Raw genomic sequence first — 23,060 nt, forward strand, 5'->3', positions numbered from 1 at the left:
GGTGGGTTGTCTGAGATGAAGGTAAGCATTGTTGAAATAACATATTTGATGGTGTTGTTGCAGTAAATAACGGATTCTTTGAAGTCTTCAATTACTAGGCCTGACAGAGAAGACACACGACGTAAAGCTACATATTCTTCTCCTGGTGCAGTATTTTTTTCAAGTTTACTACTGCGTTGTTGACTGTTAGACCTTGGACTTTGTAAACAGTACAAGCCCATGCTAATTTTAATGGGTCCTGCCGACGTATGCCACCATTGTTAGAGACTTTCTCTTCTTCAGGTTTAATGATTGTGATGTTCTGTGTAGTATTACTTGGTTTGTCCATTTGAGTTATTTGTTGCCGTCCAATTTTGCTGTCATCAAATTCAACATGTATTAGAGAGGGAAAAGCTTTGTCAGTATCATACATTATTTGGACAACTGTCCCAAAGGCACCATTAACAAGTCCATCTGAAACATCAATGTTTTTAGTAAGCATGATTCAAGCTTGAATGCCCAAACAGACACTTGGCTGAAGATAAGTATTAAAAACGTTGGTGTGGTGGCCATACTTCCTTTCCATACGTCCTGTTTTGGGATTACGCTCAAAGTCTTGTGCTTCAATGGTTCAAATTGAATTTAGCATGTTGGAGTTGTAATCATGAACCTGTTTGTTAGTAGCATAAATGTGAAACACATTCATTTCTTCTCCTGTTTCGCACTGTTTCAATGTTTTAATATCTGCAGGCAACATAGGGGTTGATTTTTGATGGACACGTATGCGATTTAGCAACTCAGCAAAAGTAGAATCTTTTTGTCTTACAACTTTTGTCAACTGTATAATTTTAAAGTGATCGTTCCAAATATTTAGTCCTGGCATGTCACTGTAAAGTGGTTTCCCTTTCACAGGCGGTAACTGGTAAAAATCTCCAACAGCAACAATGTTCACTTTTCCAAACAAAGAATGATCTCCGCATTGTTTTATCTGTCTTAGTCTTCCGTGAATGTAAGCAAACAGTCTGGTGTCTACCATTGATATTTCATTGATGATCAGTAATTGTAAATTGGAAAGCTTAGCTCGTAAAGAGTTGATCTTTTCCTCACCCAAGGGCTGGTAAGGTTATCGCACATCTGTGCCAATACAAAAAGTATTGTGTATGGTGGCAGCACCAATGTTATACGCGACAACTCAAGTAGGAACTGTTAACAGCACTGTAGTATCATCAGGGTTTGTACATGCTTGTGCTAAAATTCTTGACAACTCATAATGTATAGCTTTAATCAAATGGCTTTTTCCTGTGCCTGCTCCACCAGTGAAGTTGTATTCGTTGTGGATTTTGTCCCCTAACAGTTTCTAAACTCCATTGACGTAGTTGAAAAAAAGTTGTGATTGCTCATCATTTAAGGATGTCATTATATTCCAAGCAGTGTCTTTAGTCATGATATGTTACCAGTTGTATGCAAAGTTTCTGTCCAATCTGGAATATCTTTTGAAATATGATGTCAATCATTTTCATGTTCAATGATCTCCTGAGATTGTAAACATAGAAGGCGTTCCATTTCAGATGGGGGACAAATCTGTGCCCAAGCATCGTCCAATTCCCCTCGCTGTTCCATAACAGATTGTGCATAATCTAGTTTGTCTGAATTTTGTTCATACAAGGACCTGTTGTTATCAACAATTGCTTTAACTGTGTCTTAGTCATCATTAAATTAATGTACAATCCCAACATTGTAAAAATCTTCATATGACACAAACAAATGTGGTTTCAACTCACAGTCTTCATAGTGGGGCAAAAATAATTGTAACTGGCTATGATGGTATATTTCTGGATCTTTTGTGAGTGACAGTCTTGCATATCTAATAACAGCTGGTTCCGTGCGTGTTCTTTTTTTAATGTAGCCATAGTTGTCCTGAAGTTGAACAACAGATTCATTTGGATTACTTGGAACTTCACTTTGACTCAAGACACGATATTCTGAGCAAAACGTGGCAAGGCACAACGGTTTAAACGGTGGTGATTGTGGTCTATGTTTATACCGGTCTACTACACTTGTCATCCACATAGTATTTTGTTGACTGTGGTCATTGTTTTGTCTTTCTCTTAATACACTGAGAGGTAAACTGAAATGCGCATAGGGTGTTCCCCTGTCGGTATGAAAGTTACTTTGCGTGAGCGTTTTTTTAAATGCAATCCAGTCAGTCTATATACTGCTTCTTGTGCAGAGACTTCTCTATCATGAAGGTAAACACTGCCAAGTGATTTGAATGCAGCTTTGGCATCCAGATTGCCTTTATGTCCTTCTTTTTGTGCTTTGTCTAGTAACAGTCCCATTTTCTCTCTCTGCTTTGGAAATCTAAGAGATAATATACACGACACAAGATGCTGTGTTGTGTAGACATAATAAAGAATAGACGCCGCATTGGCTGCTGGGCGTAAGAAATGCGTCCGCCATCTTGGAAAGGTCAAGTTCCTAGTTGCTTAGCATCAGAATAAACAAGATGCCAGCACTGTGCAGCATATTTCTGCTCAAATCGGAGGATAATTGCAAACAGGGCTCAGGGGATTACTTTTCACAAGTAAGATTTAACATTACCATACTATTGGTTTGGTTTGGTATTTTGTGAAAATAATAACCATGTCCTGTATCATAGCTACATGTATTACCTTTGCAGCAAAGCAAACTGCGTGAAAATCAGTTTGGTATTCAGTTCGGTATGATTAATTAAATGCTAGGGCTGTCCCTACTTAGTCGACTTGTCGATTTTCTGGTCGATATGCTCTTGGTCGACTAAAAATGTTTTAGTCGAGCTGCCATATGGCAGTGGGAGATCTGATTCCCGCTTGTGTCATCATTGCTGAACTAACGAAATGTTCAACAGGAATTGTAGATTATATTATTTAAGACAAATAAACCAACTCTAAAAATATAGAATTTAAAAGAAAAGGTGTTACTGTTTTCCCTTTCGTCAATCTGCACTTTGTTTTGGTTTGGTATTTTGAACACGGCACGAGCACAATTGGCTGCAGAACTACAAACTCTGCCATAGCCTACTTTGTCGGTGTTATTAATCAAAATGACAAGAAATCTGTGGGATGGCAGCATTTTATTAAAGTACATTTACAAAGTACCGGGTGACTCGAAAAACTTTGAATGCAAACTCTGCCGACAACGGTTTATTTTTCATAGTTCGACGTCGAATATGATGGAGCCTACCACCTGACAAACGTAAGTTGATCCAGCCCTACTTCCATCATACTAATGCGCTGGGTTGAAAAATGAATATGCCTAGTATACGAATCACATCCAAATGGAATGACACTGTTAACGCTAAGAGCTTCTTAACAAATCTGGGAAACCCGGCCATTATCTTCTCCGGCAAAGACAACAAAATCTTTCTCTGTTGCAACGTTCCCCATTCAGCTTCTACGTAAGTTTGCATGTTTTCAGGCAGTGTAAAGCGCGCTCTGATGATATGCATGTTAAACAAACAATATTTTTAATTTGTAGTACATTGTAAAAGATACTAAATACCATCGGAATTCAGTTACAACAGGACTGGTGATCCTAGTCTTATTATTAGTAGGCTATTAGTGGCTGAATCTGTAATGTCCAGCAGCCATTGAGTCAGATTGCGAAAATGTTTGTACTTTTTATTTTTTTAAAGTGTTTAGTCGATTAGTTCGATTAGTCGATTTTCAGACGTTTTAGTCGAGTCTTGGTCGAGCAAAGAAAATCTTAGTAGGGGACAGCCCTATTGCGCTGACAGCTCATTGCCCATGCCAAACAGATTGCCCTGAGCAGTGGACCTTTCCACGATGGCGGCCCCACGGCTCGTCAGCGCCAGTAGCGGTCGATGCAGCGTCTACTCTTTACTATGTCTATGGTGTGCACAATGTCAGCACACGATAGCAACGACACATAGATACGACGTTCTAGTAAGACAGCGATATCAGCGAGCCCTCAGCATTAGGACCGTAGTTAAAAGTCTAGGAACGTTTATGGGATTTTTTCCCAAGGTACCTATAAACCTAGCTAAAAGTCTTTGAAAGTTTAGGCTATTTTTCGCTAGGATCCTACGAACATGTCTTAATCTGCCAGACAAGGTGGTTCCTCTTTGTTCTTTTGGTGAGCAGTTTCACAAGCCCTTCTTACCCGGCGTCATGGAGCCTAGCAGCTAAATACTTATTTAGCACTAGCGTTGCTACTGTATCCCTGCCTGTGTTTGAGCTGTTATACTCAGCAAGTATCATGTTGTGGTGTCGGAGGACTGTTCGAAAAGTGCATCATAGATTAAAGTCAGCTAAGACTTGCATGTACAGTACGTAATGTCACATTAAATAATGTGCTTAAACTCAAGCTTATATGGTGCGTCTGTATATAAGTTGTAAAAAATTACAGTAAAAAAAGGACCCATCTGCAACCGACGCCGGCACACCCAACAATTTCCCCAGAAATTGTACCAGGGGCGATTCTAGGATCAGACCTTTAGGGGTGCTCAGCCCCTAATAAGAATGTGACATGAATACAGTGCCTTGCAAAAGTGCTAAACGTAAACCCCATTTCTAATATGAATCCCTAATTTCACTGGTTAACAATCAATAAATGTATTTATTATTATGCAAAATATTGAATGAATTAAAAAACTAAGGATGCCCCTTTCTTCATGAACTACCAACATCAAATGATAAATATAGCTGCAAGCAGCAATGTCGGATTCCTCCTTGAAAATGTCAAAATGTTGTAAAATTGACATAATAGATAGTTACACTGGGATTAACCAGAAGACTTGAAACTGTAATTTCTGTCAGAATTTTTAAAGAAAGTTTGTACCTCTGACTGGATTCGAACCTGTCACCCTGCACACATCAGCACTGCGTCCCATTCTACTAAGCCATTCACAGACTTAAACTTTTGATCAACCAGTTTTTGGATCAGAAAATAAGAAATTTCTCCAATGGCACCCATTGTCAGATTTGCTTAAAGTTCAAACAGCTGTAATTTTGTCCTATTTATATATGGGACATAAAAACGGGACAACGCGATGACTGGGTTGCTGCTTACTCGTGGTGCTTTAAAAAGGTTGCTTGGGGTGCCAAAACTTGCCATGTAAGGGAATTTCATTCGAGCTAATTCGGTTGTGAATCTGACACTACTTGTGAATTCCTCCTGACGGAGGAATCCTAATAAACAATATATTTAAAAATATATATTATTATGTTCAGGGTGCTGAGAAAAAATTTAGGGGTGCTTGAGCACTCCTAAAAAGGTTCTAAAATTGCCACTGAATTGTACCCTCTCTAGTTACATTAATAAATGCATTTCAGGTTAATATAAGGAGTGCCCCTAAATGTTGTGCTTGCGCTCCTAAAATTTTCAGTCAGGGGCTACTGTGCTCCTAGTAAAAAAAGTTAGTCTGGAGCCCTGTATAGTCTGTGTTTTTAGCGAATCTTCCATCAGCATTAAAACGTGTATTTTTTCTTTTCGAGGGTCATGGAACGTAGGTGCTCCCGTGGGGTATAAAACAGGAAAACATTTTCCTTCATAGGTAGCATCTTTTAACAGTCTTATGGGATGATTATTTTCAGCAGGAGCTACTGATAAAAGAGTCAAAATTCTGATCCAAAACTTCTTGAGCAATATCTACTGGCTGTAAACATGTATCTAGAAACAGCCCATGCGTTTGCTCAATGTATGTCAACTCTTCTTCAGGTTGATAAAACATTTAGAATCACTGTTTGTTTCATCAGCAAGGCTTGTTTTTATGCGTTGATCCAGTAGACATCTGTGATGTCACGATGTTATCACAGAATTTACTGCTTGTTTCATATACATACTACCATAGGTGTATGATCATATCTGTTATTTAGAGGGTTAACAATGATATCCTGTTGATTTTCATTGATTAGCACATCGGTCACTTTCTCCAAATGGTTTACCCATTCATTGTTAATGCTAATGTCATCATACCATTTGTTGTTTAACTTTAAGTACTGCAATGCATTGTAGACATGATTTGTTTGAACATGTTTGCATTCATAATGTCCTTTGTATGTTAACTTGCGTTTTAGTTTAATTCGTAGCATTAAATCATTTCCATCATTTTGTGGAAGGATCTTTGTTACTTCATTGACATTAGATGGGATACACACAACAGGTCCATGGCAACCATTTTGTCCACCTTTTGGTAATGCCAATAGTTTCATAAATGGAATATGTTTAGCGATAAAGTGTTGCTCAAGTGAATTTAAACACTTAAGCTCTGAAGGAATGTGTTCCAAATGCAAATTGTTGGCTACACTTTCTTGAGGCATTCTACCATAACAAATCTTACGGTGACATGTGTGACAAATCCACATCTTACATGATTGAATAAGTTTAGTGCAGTTATCATCACTTTCTTCATTACAAGTCTGTAATTATGTATTTGTAATGCACTGTTTAGCCAAAGCAGCAACGGTTGGATGTGTTATGGAGCATAATCCATGGGATATGTCCGATTTTTCTTACCAACAAACGTTTGCATGCCTTGTGCTTTTACTCTGCTTTGAAAGTCTGCATCACTTTTGTATTTCTTTTGGCTGTATTGTTTGACTTTGGCTTGAAAGTCATCATCGGTTCTGTATTTTGCTTTGCTGTATTGTTTGACTTTGGTTTGAAAAGCTGTATTGTTTTACTTTTAAATTAAACTCCTCTTCATTTCTGTACTTCTCTTTGCTGACCTGCTTAGCTTTCATTTGAAAAATAGCATTATCGTTATATTGTTTCTTTTTGTAATTTTTATTTTGCAAGTCTACATTTGCTTTATACCTTAGTTTACTTTGTGACAACTTTGATTGTCTGTATTCCTTATTAGTTGTATGTAATTTGTGTTGCAACATTATGTGATGTTTTCGAAATTGACTATCATTCTGATATTTTTTCTTTTGAGAGCTAATTGGCTTGGTCTTGTTTCTGCATCATTTGTGTTTTGTGATTGTTGTATTTTACCTGGAGCTGTTTTTAATGACACATCCATGGCTTCATCCATTTCTTCATTTTTGATTGTGCTGCATGTTGCCCTTTTTCTCAAATTCACATTCCATTTGGGCGTAGGCCTTTTTGCTTGGCTTCATTTTAAATCCGTCTGTAGAGATATCTGTTTTTGCTGTTGTACCCCATTTGGTAGTGATATTGACTGTGCTGTCAATACACTCACTGCGTTCTGCTACTGTTAGATCAATACTTTTTGAAGTTGAAAGTGTTTCATCACTACAACAATTACATTGTTTCCACACAAGACGCTCTCATTTTGCAATGCATGATCATACAGGCTTTTTTTTATGTTTGATTGCAAATCTGTGTCTGGGTTTTATGTAAGGCTTAAGCTATTGTTGGAGTCATACTGGGGGGTGGAATGGATAGGAAGGTTTGATTGGAGGTGTTTAGTATTGTTTGGAGTGTGGGAGAGAGTGAGGGGTTTAAAACCATATTTTGGTTTGTTTTCAGTTTATAGTTGTATTGATAGAGATTGTTAAAGCAGGGATTTAACTCTTGTGTTGTCTTAAGGGTCAAAAATGACCCGTCACTATGTTTATCAGCAGAGAAAACCCCCTAAATGTAATTTTTTTTACCTGAAAATTAATGACTTTTCGTAGAATGACCCCAACATTAGAAAAAGTGAAACATTGTCTTTGTTCACATTTCCATGAAAGCTGTACACCACTAGGGTACAAAGATTGTCTTAGGGGTCATTTTTGACCCGGCAGTTATAAAGCCATTATACACACCACAAAAAAAAAATGACACACACACACACACATACAATGACATGATTACATTGTTTGTGCTACTGATTGAACTCAGACCAAGCTAAAACATCCGTGTGCAGGTGCAGCATCTCCCCTCCCTACATGACTCAAGCTCACAGACAAAATAAAAACAATTTCAGACAAACTAAACCGAATTTTTAGACTATATAAAAATGTCTTCAAAGCATTGTTTACTAATGGGGAATGCAGTCAGAGGCTACAAAGGTCCTGCAAATGACAGTACCCCCAGTATTTTTGCTGAAGCCATGACTGCATATTTCAGTGCCCAACAGGGTTAGGGTATGCGCTCTCAGATCTACAGGTTGTAGATCTGATATTTTCAGATGTCCAGAAGGAACGAGAGTACAATGATTTAGAAGAGGGGGTATCTGAAGAAGAACATGGGGAATAATACAACCCGTAGCATTAAGCAATAATACACCTCTACTTTAGTAAAGAAAACAGTTATGACAGGTCTGCTGTAACAAAAACGAATAGTTGTCCACTGATTAAATGTAGTCTTTCTGCAATGTGAAGAGGTAAAACCTGCATATTCACAAATGTTGTGATGAAGTACAGCTTGTTTCTTCGTGCAAAATAGATTAGGAGTTTAAAATTCAATAAAGCTGCTTTATTTTAGGGTTTTGGTGAAGGTGGGTCATTTTTTACCCTTAGGACAAGGGGAGTGTACAGAATGTTAAGACACGAGGGTTAACGTGATCAATCTGGTAATTGTACATGATGTTCTGTATATATATATATATATGTAATGTAAGCTGAAGTGTAAACAAATATTGTAGATGTATTTTTTATAATAAAGAGAAAAAGAAGAAGGCATCGGTAGCAGGTGTCTCCATTGGCACTCAGTGTTTGCTTCCTCTCAAAGCCGCTTCTGCTGTAAGTTTTTTAAATTCATATTTCAGCTAAACAGTACATGTAAATCAGCATCTGAATTCAAATGTGACAAGAAATGGGCAGTGTAGTTGCTGAAAATGTGCATATTTTATTGATGAAAAGGCCTATTTGTAAATTTGTTCCGACTTCTTGGTAACCTAGGTAAATAAACACTCGACGGCGTCTTACAAAAAACCGTTGCGCCACCTACTCTTCTGGCGGTGAATTGTTTTCAGCACCCACATTCAACTGCTCGTTGTCGACTCAAACATTTTCACAATGGGCCTCATTCTCGAACGCAGTTAAGACGAATTTAAGAAGGAATTTCTTCTGAATTGGATTTAGAATTTTTTTTGGCATTCATGAAAGTTTTGTCATCTGGGATTTGTTCTGAACTTCAGAAGACTTTCCGAACTCGAAATAGCAGTCGTAAATCGGCCAGAGTTGTCTCAAATTCGATTCCTTAAAAAACCACAGGGATCAAAGGAATCGCGTTTAAGAAAACTCTCTGTGTTTGAAGTGTTAATGAAGTTATGAAAAATCGTTGGTGATTGCGTTCACATCAACTCTACTGACTATGAAAACCTTTTTATCATTTAACCAATGAATTTTTGATATCCAAATTTCGAATTCTTGATATCAAGAATTCGAATTTTGGATATCAAGAATTGCATTTTGGATATTAAGAATTTGAATTTTGGATATAACGAATTCAATTCTGGATATCAACAATTCGAATTCTAGATATCAACTATTCGAATTCTAGATATCAACAATTCATTGGTTAAATGATAACACGGCTTGCCATAACAGACATCCTCGGATTTAGCTGTCGGGGCGTGTATGTATGCAAATTCAGGAGCACGAGGACGCGCTTTAACTTAAGACAACTCTTCCCGGGGAGCACAGCTCAGAAAACCTCTGCTGCGTAGGAACACATTTTCAAGCGTTCGTGAATTTGGCAGATGTCTTTTTCTTACGTTGTTTTTCCGAAGCCCGTAAGAAACAATTCAGAAGGAACTTAAGAAAATGTTTGAGAATTAGGCCCAATGTCCTTCACTTTTGCCAAAGCTAGCTTTGCTCCATAAGCAGCACTCAACAACTTAGTTTTCAGCTCCTTACTGCTGATTCCAAAAACTAATTGATCCCGCTACTGCTCTTTGAGCGTCGCGCCAAATTCACAAGTGGCGGCAAGTGCTTTTAGTGCAGCAATATATTCTGACAAAGACTCTCCATTTAGTTGCTTTCTGCACGGAAAGTATAACGCTCACTTAACACGTTCGTCTTTGGCACATTAAATTCCCAGACGGCTTTTTCGGAGCTAGCAAGTCTCTCAGTAATGAGAAAGTCTTTGCACCTACCACAGATAAGAAAATGCCCCCCGTTTTTCTAGTTCAATTCCGTTGGCTTCCACAAATTGTGCAAAACGTTGCTCATACGTTTCAAAACTTTTGCTGCTCGCGTCAAAGCACAAGCCCGTCTCACTGCTAAAGACAGCCATCTCTGGTTCACTTGCTTGCTAGTTTCTTACGTCAACGTTAGCATCTTCGTTCAGCTTCAAAACGAAATTGTGGTTAAGAAATCCACTCCTCTTCGCCAGTTTGTTGTGTCCGAGTGGGGGCACGCATTTAAGAAATAAGAAGCGTTGAAGAAGCCAATACTGTAACTAGTATTTATTAACTAGTTAGTCATTACAGGTTGCCCTGACACATCAGGAGCGCAGAGAAGAGTGAAGGTAGAGTGAATTACAGACATGAAAATTCCTCACCTTTCGGCGAAAATCGCAGTTTTGAGACCAAAATAGGTGACCTACGTGAATCGTGTAGATTTGATGAGAAATAGTTTTGGGGGGGTGGGGGGGTTTGGTATTCATATTCAGTGAACTGCGAACAGGTGCGCGTGTCAGAAGGGAGCGTGAGTGCATGGAAATATTAACTCAAAGGGCCTTGCATCACCAATGCAGACCACCATCAGAAGCTGAAAGCACTCCTGGCCTCGGCGATTTACTTGACTGAATTTGGTGAATGATGGTTTCAATAATTTTTATATTTTCTGGTATATTTAAGTTTAGTTACCCAGGAGCTTTGTTGACATAGACTTAGCTAACGTTAGCTACAGCTTGATGAATTGAGTCATTGAACACAGCAGAAGAGAACGCAACGTTAGCTAGCTAGCTAAAGCTCCGGTGGAAAATTCCAAATGAATGTATGCAGCCCTTAGTGCCGCTTACACACAACGGTGACACTGACAGAAAAGCTAATTTGAGACAATATAAAGATGGAAAACCAGGCTAAGAAACGTATTTACCTTCACTAGACAACGTTTTACCAGTTGGATAAACGGCTATGTTTGTTTCAAGCTCCAAAAACTATTTTTCGCTCAAATCAGCCCAAAAAATTTGCGCGCTCGCATTAACCATGGAAGTCCCTAACTAGCATCACATCAGACAGCATTTGCATGCATTAGCAAGGCGCTCGGTGTGGTGGCGTATACGGGACCGGTTCTGGTGGGCCGGTCTGGATCAAAGTCCAGCACCTATTTTTACTTCCAGTCCGTCACTGCCGTTCTATCAATAAGCAGACCTGCCAACCTGTACGCAATTTGTGTAGCGGATACACATTTTGACTTCAAAATACGCTGGTACTTGTATTGGCTGTCAATCATGATGGAAGAGTAGACAAGTTAAGTTACAGCATGTCCACCATCTTTTGGGGGGTTTATGCATTAAGCCATTTGTGGTGCCCTTACCACATTGTGCCTCATATACTGTAAATGTTAGACCCAGTGACAGGCTGGCATGAAATGGCTTGCATAATACTTAGTAAGGAGGCCATAATAATTTTTGACTCATGGCTTAAGTTACGTTTCTCCAGTTCTCCCCAGGTTGGCAAAAAAGTATCTCAAAATGCATCAGATTGATGCTTTAAAATATGGAATATTAAAATTGTTCTTATGGGTTAGCATGCACCCGGACCCCCTTAGAGGGGTAATATCCTTCTCACCTTTTTCACCCCTGACCCGTTTTCATGCCTGGAATTACCAGAGAGTGAAAGTGGAGAGCGCCCCCCCTTTATCAGGGGTTTTCAACTGGGGTCCGCGGCGGCATTGCAGGGGGTCCGCAACACAAGCATATGTTGATCAGTCCACCATTGATTTATTTATATTTTATTTGTGTTCAGAGTCTCACATATACATATTGAAAATGTTCTGATTCTATGTATATTGTTTAAGGTTTTTAAGTAGATATATCTAGATTAGTTTTTTAAATGAAAGCAACAAGGAAAACCAAATGTTAAAGGGGCGATTGACTAGGTTTTTTGGGTCTTTCACACTGTTCCTTAAGGTCTCCGAATAGGGTATGTAACATTGGTTGGGTTGAAAATGGCCCGGGTGCTGTTCTATGCCCCCTGATAGATCCTCTGAAATGTTCCCGGGAAAAAACACTAGCCCTTCTCCTTTTAAGGTATGCTCATTAATATTTAGATTAGCTGCGCGCTGTTTGGTTGGTTTTCAACGAGTAAAGCTGGGAGCAAACACGCAACACGGCCAACAGCAGCACTCACTGAAACACCGAAAGTGGAGACTTGAAATAAAAAGGCGCAAATAAATCTATTGTGTCTACACAACACTGTTTTCAACAGATTGACTACATACACATCATTTGAAATGATAACATTACTTGTTTCCACTTCTGTTGTTGAAGCAAACTGGATTGACTCAGGTGGGTAGAACGTTAGGCTACAGCTTAGCAACAAAACCATATCGTGATTCTGCTCGGCTTCAGTTAGCTAGCTCTAGATATCTTGCTGAAAAATAACATGACAAAGATCTGGACACACATGCATCGTGAATTGTAGATTTACAAAACACAGGTTATTTATTTGAATGAAACACAGTCAGGAACATGAAACAACGTTAGCCCCATTGCCAATAAACTAGGCTAAATTATCACACATTCTACTTAGCGTAAGGGGTCCCATTATCGTCCACCTAGCTCTCGACGCTCGTTAGAAATGTTACCAAAATGTCGTTATAATACAAATTAAAAACGTTATGTCACAGCATTGTACTTTAATATATAGATACACACCTATATTATAACATTCCGGTTTTGAAATCCATTCAGGATATGCCTAGAAATTTTACTTTCCTGATTTTAGCAGTTAGCCAGGGGGTACCATTACCGTCCACCCAAACACTTTCAATGGAGAAATGTCAGTTTGACACTGCGGAAGGCAGATGCTACACATACGGTTTGAGAGAGATTTGCGTATTGCCTACTCAAATCTCAAAGTAAGAAGCTGTAATTTGGTGTGCAGAAATATAAGATGTGTACATATCGACAAGTTACTTTCTTTCTTTGCTGCTGCATATCTTCTTTAAGAAATTAACGGAACAAACGGTTGTGGACGATAATGGGGCCCCGAACGTTGGAGAGTTAGAGTGGACGATAATGGGGCCGCTCACTCTATGCTCTTGCGTTAGCAAGCTAAACTAGTTTATACCATGGTCTGGGTGAATACTCGATTCTGATTGGCTGCAGGGGTGTACATTATAGGGTGATAACGGACACCTACTGCGTCATTGCAGAAAAACTGTATTTTCACCGTTCTAAATTATTCCGCTGGCTACACAGGAGCCTGTACAAAGTATCTGAAATAAGTAACCATAACAACCGTGCAGAGTCAAAGCCTCCATTTACAATTTTTTAAGACTTTAACAAGCTAACTTGTATTTACAACAATGAGTGACTTTTCTGAATGTACTGTGTCAGTGTCACGTAACCGCTCATCTCACATCCCATTCGCTATTCACCTCGCTAGTCAATCTACTTCAGACAGTCTGCGGCCAACACAACAGTAGCAGCAACTCTACACATGGCCGATTATTTTCTTCTTAAAAATCTTGATTTTATTTGGGTTGAGGATGTTGAAGACATCTTTATTTTCGGAACCATGATTACAGGCTTTTTGCTGTGTGGATTAGGCGGTTGGCTTGTATATCGGAAAGTCAAGGAAACGGCTGCAGCCATCAAAAGCCCCCTTAGGCTGCCCGACCTGATTGAGACGGTGGGCAGAGCCGTTGGAGCACTGACTGTGAACTTACAGCAGAATAGGGAGTACAACAGGGATAAGTTCGCGGCTCTGGGTGGCTGGCGGGTCTGTGTCCAGCGCCTATTACGGTCGCAGGTCCAGATGCTGCTGGTCTACCCCACCGCCCTTTCCGATTGCAAGTGTTTGTAATGTTGTGTTGTTAATGTTTGTGGGCTTATGTGCTGAGGTTTTTGCCTGTTCCCATACTGTACTCCTCTAGGAGCATTGTATGGGGGTTGCCTTTTTCTCTCCTCCTCTCTCCTCATGTTATGCTTTGCTGTAATCTTTCTGGTGGGCGCCTCTGATGGCTGCCTAGGTAGGCTCTCCTGCCAAAGTAAAGTCTGTGTCTGTGCAAACTTTCATGGCCAATAAACATCAATTCAATTCAATTAATTTGCTATTCAACTCGCTCCACATGCTACCATACTGTAGCCTAGTACTAGTATGTGGCCGATATTGTTCGTGAAAATCTTGATATTGATTTTGGGACAGTGACATGGCTGGTTAGCTAGCAAATCTTATTGTCAAACATACTGTAAAATTATATTTACTGTTTGTCAACTAGCATAATGCTAGCATAATGTTAGCTTTTGGGCTAATAGCTCAACCAAAGGAAAGCCGGTGTTGGTTCTATGAGCTGAGCGGACTATAAAATCAGAGTTGGCTAACGTTGAAAAACGTTAGATTTCTATTGCAAAACGCCTTAAAACATAAATTAATGTTTGTAAAAAAAAAATCGTTGGCAAGTGACCATGGTATAAGCAGGATAATGCCCTTCGAGGTGTCCAATATCACCTGATAATGGACTCCGCGGAAGGACGGTTCACGCCTCCGCATCGTCCATTATCAGGTGATATTGGACACCTCGTCGGGCATTATCCCTTACTTACATGCCTACAGTCTGGGTGTTACTAGTAACAGTTACTAGCAATGCTAACGTATCATGTATCTAGCACCTGCCTTTCTCCTGTTCTTTCAAATAGATTATCTAGACAGGCATTAGCAATAAGCCAGACTGCTGTTCGTTTTCTGGCTATTTTTTCGGAAGCTTCCCTTCTTATGCCGACTACAGCTAGTCTAGCTAGAGTCATTTGATGTGTGTAGAAACGTATTTAGCATTCTACCTGGTATGCTATATACAGGAAACGTTAGCATTGCTAATAACTGTTAGCACAACATCATACTGTCCTTGCAATGAGCATACGGTTGGAACAGCACCTCTTTCCAGATTCAGCTTCCTAGCAAATCCTGCTCAGGGCTCCAGACTGCGACCAAATGGTCGCACCTATTTTTCGCTAGGTACCTATAAACCTAGCTAAAAGTCTTGGAAAGTTTAGGCTAGTCTTAATCTGCCAGACAAATGGGTTCCCCTTCGTTCTTTTGATGAGCAGTTTCACGAGCCCTTCTTACCCGTCGTCATTGAGCCTAGCAGCTACTACTTTTAAGCACTAGCGTTGCTACTGTTTCCCTGCCTGTTTGAGCTGTTGCGCTGTTTCCTCAGCAAGTATTGTGTTGTAGTGTCGGAGGACTGATCGAAAAGTGCATCATACTTTTAAGTCATTTAGCTAAGACTTGCATGTACAGTACGTAATGTCACATTAAATAATGTATTTAAACTCAAGCTAATATGGTGCGTCGCTGTATATCAGTTGTAAAAATGACAGTAAAAAAAACGGAACCATCTGCAACTGACACAGGCACACCCCACAATTTCCCCAGAAATTGTCCCAGGGGCGATTCTAGGATCAGACCTTTAGGGGTGCTCAGCCCCCAATGAGAATGTGACATGAATACAGTGCCTTGCAAAAGTGCTAAACGTAAACCCCCTTGCTAATACAAATCCCAAATTTGACTGGATAACAATTAATACATTTATGTATTATTATGCAAAATATTGAATGAAAAAAGGATACATCACTGTATACGTCTCATATTTGCCAGCAACGCTAGCGCGGTAGCGCCAAACACAACATCAACAATGGCGGACGAGGGAGATGCTAGAGCTAGGTTATCGAAAAGTCTGAGCAAATTTACAAATGAGCAGTTTCATCAATAAAATAAGCACATTTTCAGCAACTACACTGCCCACTTCTCGATACATTTTCATTCAGATTCTGATTTACAGGTACCGTTTAGCTGAAATATGAATTGTAAAAACTTAGAGCAATGGCGGCCAAAGCGTTTTGTTGGTCACGGTAACCCCGCCCCAAGCGGTTCTTTATTGGTTCGTAAACTAGACCAGCTCCGAAGCTCCGAAGCTCCGAAGCTCCGAAACTAGACCAGCTCCGAAGTCCACGTACAAACCACTTTTCCGGTTCCCAGTCTGTCGAAAGAGAAAGAACTTGTTTGTGATTAGACACCGGCTCTGTACAGCCTGGAACACAGCATTTACGACCGTGGTCCATTTTCAATATCCTTGTTATAATTCAAAACTTTCTTTTTTGTAATTCCTTACAAGTAGCCTACACAGAGCAGCGCGCAGCTAAACTAGTATCGGAGATAGACGCTACCTCGGGCTGGTCTGGATGTAAATTTGGGGGCGTTACAAAGATCCAGATCAGAGCCAAAAAGGGCGGTCCCCCGTTCTACGTCACACCGTTGGCTTTGTTGAAAAGCTAGCTTTTTACAGCCAAGTTTTTTCTTTTTGAGATTTGCATAGGAAAGAGGTGTCAATGGAATTTGATATTCACTATATGTTCATTTTACCCACCAAACTGTCGTTATTCAACTATGACAAGGTAAAATTGGTTTTGCAATCAATCCCCCTTTAAAACTTCTATCCACATGCACACACGCACACACAGAACGATAAGCTCAATTAAAATAGAATAAGATAAAAAATACTACATTTCAATGTCAAATTGCATGAAATTGCACATGGTACTACTTCAGAATGATGTAATCTCAGAGCCAATAAGGTTTGAAAAATCATCAGTCAAAATACATAAATACAACCCTTTCAGCCATTTTGTATTGCATTTCTTATTCCAATTCACCCTATATAAACACACATCTGCCCACACACAACTTCCATCCATGCTGTTTCCCTCTCTCCCAGCACAGGTCATGCCAAGGGAGAAATGGTGCGGTGGCCATATGAGGTTTAGGGGTAGTCCAAAAACATACCTCCCACAATTGACACATTTTCCCCAAGATGGCTGAAAAACAGCAGATATTGTAACTCTTCTTCAGTTGATGTCTTTCCAAAATCTCAATCAATGCACAATTAACAATAGTCATGTGGGCAACCGGGCTAGGGTAGAGCTCATGTTCAGCTCCTTGGGGAAATAGCCTATGGCATTATAACAGCCGACTCTCTGGTCCTATTAAAATACACAACATGCACAATCAGGGTGACCAACAAGATTATATTAACAATATCATTACAAACATTTAACTGAACCAACACTGAAACAACTGAAATCCCTCGCACGGCTGTTGTAACCGCACTATTTTCCACAAGTCTTTGCCTATTTGAGATTTTGATTATCTGTTGAGTTAAACAGGATAACATCATTCTGATATACCATGTGCAATTTCACCTTGAAATGTCAACCGTTTCCTAACCTTTGTCCCAAAGCTAATACTCAAATCACAGTCGGAGCACAGCTAGATAATCAGCGTCAGCGCCCCTTGGGTACCCAGCATGCAGTGCGGTATGTCAAAAAGGCAAAGACTTGTGGAAAAAAGTGCGGTTACAACAGCCGTGCGAGGGATTTCAGTTGTTGTGTTTGTAATGTTATTGTTTATCAGTTCATATAATCTTGTTGGTCACCCTGATTGTGCATGTTGTGTATTTTAATAGGACCAGAGAGTCGGCTGCTGTACTGCCATAGGCTATTCTCGCAAGGAGCTGAACATGAGCTCTGCCCTAGCCCGGTTGCCCACATGACTATTGTTAATTGTGCATTGATTGAGATTTTGGAAAGACATCAACTGAAGAAGAGTTACAATATCTGCTGTTTTTCAGCCATCTTAGGGAAAATGTGTCAATTGTGGGAGGCATGTTTTTGGACTACCCCTAAACCTCATGTGGTTGCTGCATTTTCCCTTGGCATGACCTGTGCTGGGAGAGAGGGAAACAGCATGGATGGAAGTTGTGTGTGGGCAGATGTGTCTTTATATAGGGGGGAAATGGAATAAGAAATGCATTACAAAATGGCTGATAGGGTTGTATTTATGTAAATGTCCACATTGCCTCAATATCTTTGTGCCAATAAATCAAATATCATTTTGACTGATGGTTTTTCAAACCTTATTGGCTTTGAGATGACATTCTGAAGTAATAGCATGTGCAATTTGACATTGAAATGTAGACAGTTTCTTAACCTTTGTCCCAAAGCTGACCAAACGACATTTCAAGGTGAAATTGCACATGGTATATCAGAATGATGTTATCCTGTTTAACTCAACAGATAATCAAAATTATGACAGGCCAAAAGACTGTGGCTGGATTTGAACCTGTGACCTTGCTTCTTGCAGTGCACTGTCTTAGCCTACTGAGCTATTCTCAGTGTTGAGAACCATTGTGGTCTGTTACTGCATAGAAAAGTATGTCCTGTGGCAAGCATTATAAGATTTGGCTGAAGTCTAAACAGTTGTAATTCAGTGATCTTTTGAGATATTAAGGCAGGGGCAGGCAGGCAGGGAAGGGCAGGCCAGCTGGATGAAGCTGTCTTGGGGGCAGGGCTGAAAAGAAGCTGTCCAGGTAGAGAGGAGTAGTCCAGCAAGGGGTCTGTGTTGCTCCACTATGCTCTGTTGCATCCCCTGTTACACTCAGCATCCTTTCTTGTTGCTTTCAGCATGGTCTGTTGCACTCTGTTGAGTAGGCCTCTGCATGACCTGTAAAAGTGAAGACAGGCTCCATGTCAGTGGTGAAATATGAAGCTTTTTCATCTACACTTGATACAGACTTCAGTTGGGACTGTGAAATGCAGTGGGAATACTTTAACTTGAATCCAAATATGTTGGAAACTCATGCAAAGTCACTCAAAACACAGGCTCTGACAAGAGTATTTAGATCTAAACTGGTCAATATATACATATCTGACAAACGACCAGCTAGACCTTTGCCTGTAAACAGTGATTCTGACTGTCAGAGACCTTTAGTTCACTTTATCAGGCAAATGACGAATGAAATAGGCTTGTTTTTAAAGATCATACAGTGCCCTCCAAAAGTATTGGAACAGTGAGGCCAATTCCTTTATTTTTGCTGTAGACTGAAAACATTTGGGCTTGACATCAAACGATGAATGTGAAACCAGAGATCAACGTTTCAGCTTTTATTTCCAGGTATTTACATCAGGATCTGATGCACAAATTAGAAAATATCACCTTTTTGTTCGAACCCACCCATTTGTCACGTGAGCAAAAGTATTGGAACATATGACTGACAGGTGTGTTTTGTTGCCCAGGTGTGTCCTATTACATACATTATTCAATCAATAAATACCACTGAATGTCTACACTCAGGTTCAGATTGGGTAAGATAGGTTTTGTCTATGCAGACTGTATTCAGAGGTGAAAACAACATGAAAACCGGAGCGCTGTCTTTGGGTGAAAAACAAGCAATTGTGAGTCTTAGAGAAGATGGAAAATCAATCAGAGCCATTGCAGAAACATTGGCCATAGCCAGTACAACCATTTGGAATGTCCTGAAGAAGAAGAAAACTACTGGTGTACTAAGTAACAGACGTCGAACAGGTAGACCAAGGAAAACATCAGCAGTTGATGACAGAAACATTGTGAGAGCTGTAAAGAAAGACCCTAAAACAACTGTTAGTGAGATCAGCAACAACCTCCAGATGGCAGGAGTGAAGGTATCACTATCTACTGTTCGCAGAAGACTTCATGAACAAAAGTACAAGGGCTACACCAGAAGATGCAAACCACTCATTAGCAAGAAGAATAGGAAGGCCAGGCTGGAATTTGCCAAAAAGTACAGAGATGAACCTCAAAAATTCTGGGACAAAGTTTTATGGACTGATGAGACAAAGATTAACTTTTACCAAAGTGATGGAAAGGCTAAAGTTTGGAGAAAGAAAGGAACTGCTCATGATCCCAAACACACAAGCTCATCTGTGAAACACGGTGGAGGCAATGTCATGGCTTGGGCTTGCATGGCTTCTTCTAGGACGGGCTCATTAATCTTCATTGAGGATGTAACACATGATGGCAGCAGCAAAATGAACTCGGAAGTCTACAGAAACATTTTGTCTGCCAATTTAAGGAAAGATGCAACCAAACTGATTGGCAGAGCCTTCATCATGCAGCAAGATAACGACCCAAAACACACTGCCAAAACAACAAAGGAGTTCATCAGGGGCAAGAAATGGAAGGTATTAGACTGGCCAAGTCAATCTCCAGACTTAAACCCTATAGAGCATGCATTTTACCTGCTTAAGAGGAGACTGAAGGGAGGAACCCCACAAAACAAACAACAACTGAAAGAGGCTGCAGTGAAAGCCTGGGAAAGCATCAAAAAGGAAGAATGCAAAAGTTTGGTGACGTCAATGGGTCACAGACTTGCTGCAGTTATTGAAAGCAAAGGATTTGCAACTAAATATTAAGTCTTATTCACTTAAATATGTTTTAAGTATATCTGTTCCAATACTTTTGCTCACATGACAAATGGGTGGATTCAAACAAAATGTGATATTTTCTTAGTTGTGCATCAGATCCTGATGTAAATACCTGGAAATAAAAGCTGAAACGTTGATCTCTGGTCTCACGTTCATTATTTGATGTCAAGCCCAAATGTTTTCAGTCTACAGCAAAAATAAAGGAATTCGCCTCACTGTTCCAATACTTTTGGAGGGCACTGTATATACTGGCTCATATATACTGGCTATCTTCAGCAGGCTCTTGTCTACAAAAAGCAGCCCTCCCTGACGTTTTAGGAGTACAATTGAGTGAACTACAATATTGTTTATACACTGCCAGGGAGCAAGCCGAGTCTGTCTCTGAGGCTAAGTCAAAACAATGTATCCCCGGGACGCAGTCTCACTCCACTTAAGAATTAAAGTCACCATATAGGCTATCAGAGCAAAATATGCACCTATAAGTCCTATACTAACCTTTAAAATATTTGTTAGTGCTGCTTAGGCTATTTGTTATTGCCCGTTAACCGGGCTACTAACCTGCGTTTGAGCACTCCAATGCAGCGCTCAACGATGTTTCTTATTTGTGCGTGCTTATTGTTATAGGTCTGTTCTTGTACAATTCTCGCTGCGATCAGTGGTGTCATTAACCACCGTTTCAGTGGGTATCCACTATCCCCAAGGAGAATGCCATTCCCTCTCCCATCAAATCGAATCGCTGATAATCGGAATCAAATCGGGAGATCAGTGTCGATTCACACCTCTAGCTTACGCTGCAGTTAGATTTTTGTAGTATGCAGTTCAATGTGCAGTTAGATGTTATATGTTATAGCATATTCTGTACAGAAACAGAATATTTTATGTTTTTCTATTTTCCCACTTTTAACAGCTGAGTAAATAAAGAAACTAAAAAGGAAAAATTGGTAAATTCTTCAATTCTTTAACCAAGCAAAACATCTTTTGCATAAACATACCCTTATAGTCTTTGTTCCTCTACATCAAATTATAATAGGCTATATTGCACTTTCAGGGAGACTTGGGCCTAACACATTCAGCCAGTTGGAACAGAAAAACACATCAGAATAGGCCTGTTTAGTAAGCATGATTTGATGGCCACATTCCTACACTTATTAAATGTGGGCAGGTGGATCTGTCATCAGCAGAGTCTGTGGGACAACTAAACAGGTCAGTGTGGGGGTATTCATCCTCTTACCAGCCTCCCTCGTGGAGCCCTTGCCAGCTCCTTTAAAGGAAGGCTGATCAGGGGTGATTGGGGTCAGGTATGCCTCATCGGTCTCTCCCCAACGGGTCGTTGAGTCCTCGGGTCCTTCTGCCTGTTGGGTTCAGTGAGTAGTCTGAAGAGAGGACCAGAGCCTACCCCGCCACACAAGTAAACACAATGATTATCTCTGGCAATCATATGCTTCAAAGAAGACTCTTTAACCAAGCTGAACCACATATAGCTGGTCTCAGAATCGATTTAATTCTGACTCACTCTTTACCTAAACAATTTTACAAACAATTAAACTGTCAAAACTCAACAGTAATATTTTTTTAATAATGAATACAGGGTCACAGGTTCCAAATGATAACTTGTTACTTGTGTGTTTTTTATTTTCTTTCACAGTTCCTCCGAAGATATATGACATTTCTTCTGACATCACAGTTAACGAGGGCAGCAATGTATCACTCATCTGTACAGCCAGTGGAAAACCAGAGCCCACGATCTCCTGGAGACACATAACACCATTGGGTGAGTTCACATCCTGAAATAGGCCTTCTGCTTATTTAAAATATCTCAACTTTTTATTTTTTGAATAATATTTTATATATAAAGATTCCTATAATTTGAGTTCAACATTAGCGATGTACCACCCTATTCACACTGCACGTGTGTCTGCGTTGAGTTATGGTGCGTGTCCACTACAGCGGAGCGGGCGGTGCGGGGCGTCGGCTTCCCTATTCATTTTCAATGAAACAGGGCGTTGACGCTCGCATAGGGCATTGTGGGAAGGTGAGCGGAGCGTTGCAAGTTGGATTTTCTCAACTTTTTGTAAATGAAGAGTGTGAAAACACTAGCGTTGGCAAATTGGATTGGTTTCTTGTAACTTCTAGGTTTTACCATTTCAAGATGGAGGAGAAACTTATCGTATGTGTCTGCACACCCAGTTCTGTTCAGAACAAAGTTACGTAATGTGACGAGCCTGAATTTAAAGATTACATTAAAACAATAATGCATGGTGCAGGATTGCCGATGTTGTCAGTGTCCCTGGTGTGTTTTTATACTTATGAATTCAGTCTCGTCACATTACGTGACTGTTCTGTACCACTGATTGCTCGCTAGCCCAGCCTACAAACGACTGGTTGAGTGAAAGGTCCGACAGTCCGATTTTCCAGCCCTTTGTCTGGGCCGCTGTTGCGTGTCCTCCTTTTCGCCCCTTTTTTCCTCCTTTTTGACCCTTCCTGCCCACCGGCGCAATTTACCACTAACGTAGGCTTTCAGACGCAAAAAAGAAATACCTCCTTCATACTTACGTGGAGTTCAGAACCACTTTGCCACTAAGAGCAGCAAAGATCAATATCATGCCTTCTGTAAGCTTTGTCGCATTGATATAGACATGAGTAGTAGGGGGAAAGGGACTTAAGGGCGGCCTGCTTGAGCTACACAACGGCACAAGGATAATGCTAGTTCTGCCGGG

General features: G+C 40.1%; 1 protein-coding gene across 2 annotated transcripts in view; it reads left to right on the top strand.

Annotated features, from left to right (window-relative positions):
* The window catches only part of negr1 (neuronal growth regulator 1), a 218,204-nt gene that overhangs the window by 85,923 nt on the left and 109,221 nt on the right, over positions 1-23,060 (top strand). For both annotated transcript variants that reach the window (XM_047036986.1, XM_047036987.1), the window contains exon 3: positions 21,989-22,114. In XM_047036986.1, the coding sequence (XP_046892942.1) occupies positions 21,989-22,114 (126 nt within the window). The remainder of the gene's footprint in view (positions 1-21,988; positions 22,115-23,060) is intronic.

The sequence above is a fragment of the Hypomesus transpacificus genome, chromosome 16 (genome assembly GCF_021917145.1).
Source record: "Hypomesus transpacificus isolate Combined female chromosome 16, fHypTra1, whole genome shotgun sequence".
Lineage (NCBI taxonomy): Eukaryota > Metazoa > Chordata > Actinopteri > Osmeriformes > Osmeridae > Hypomesus > Hypomesus transpacificus.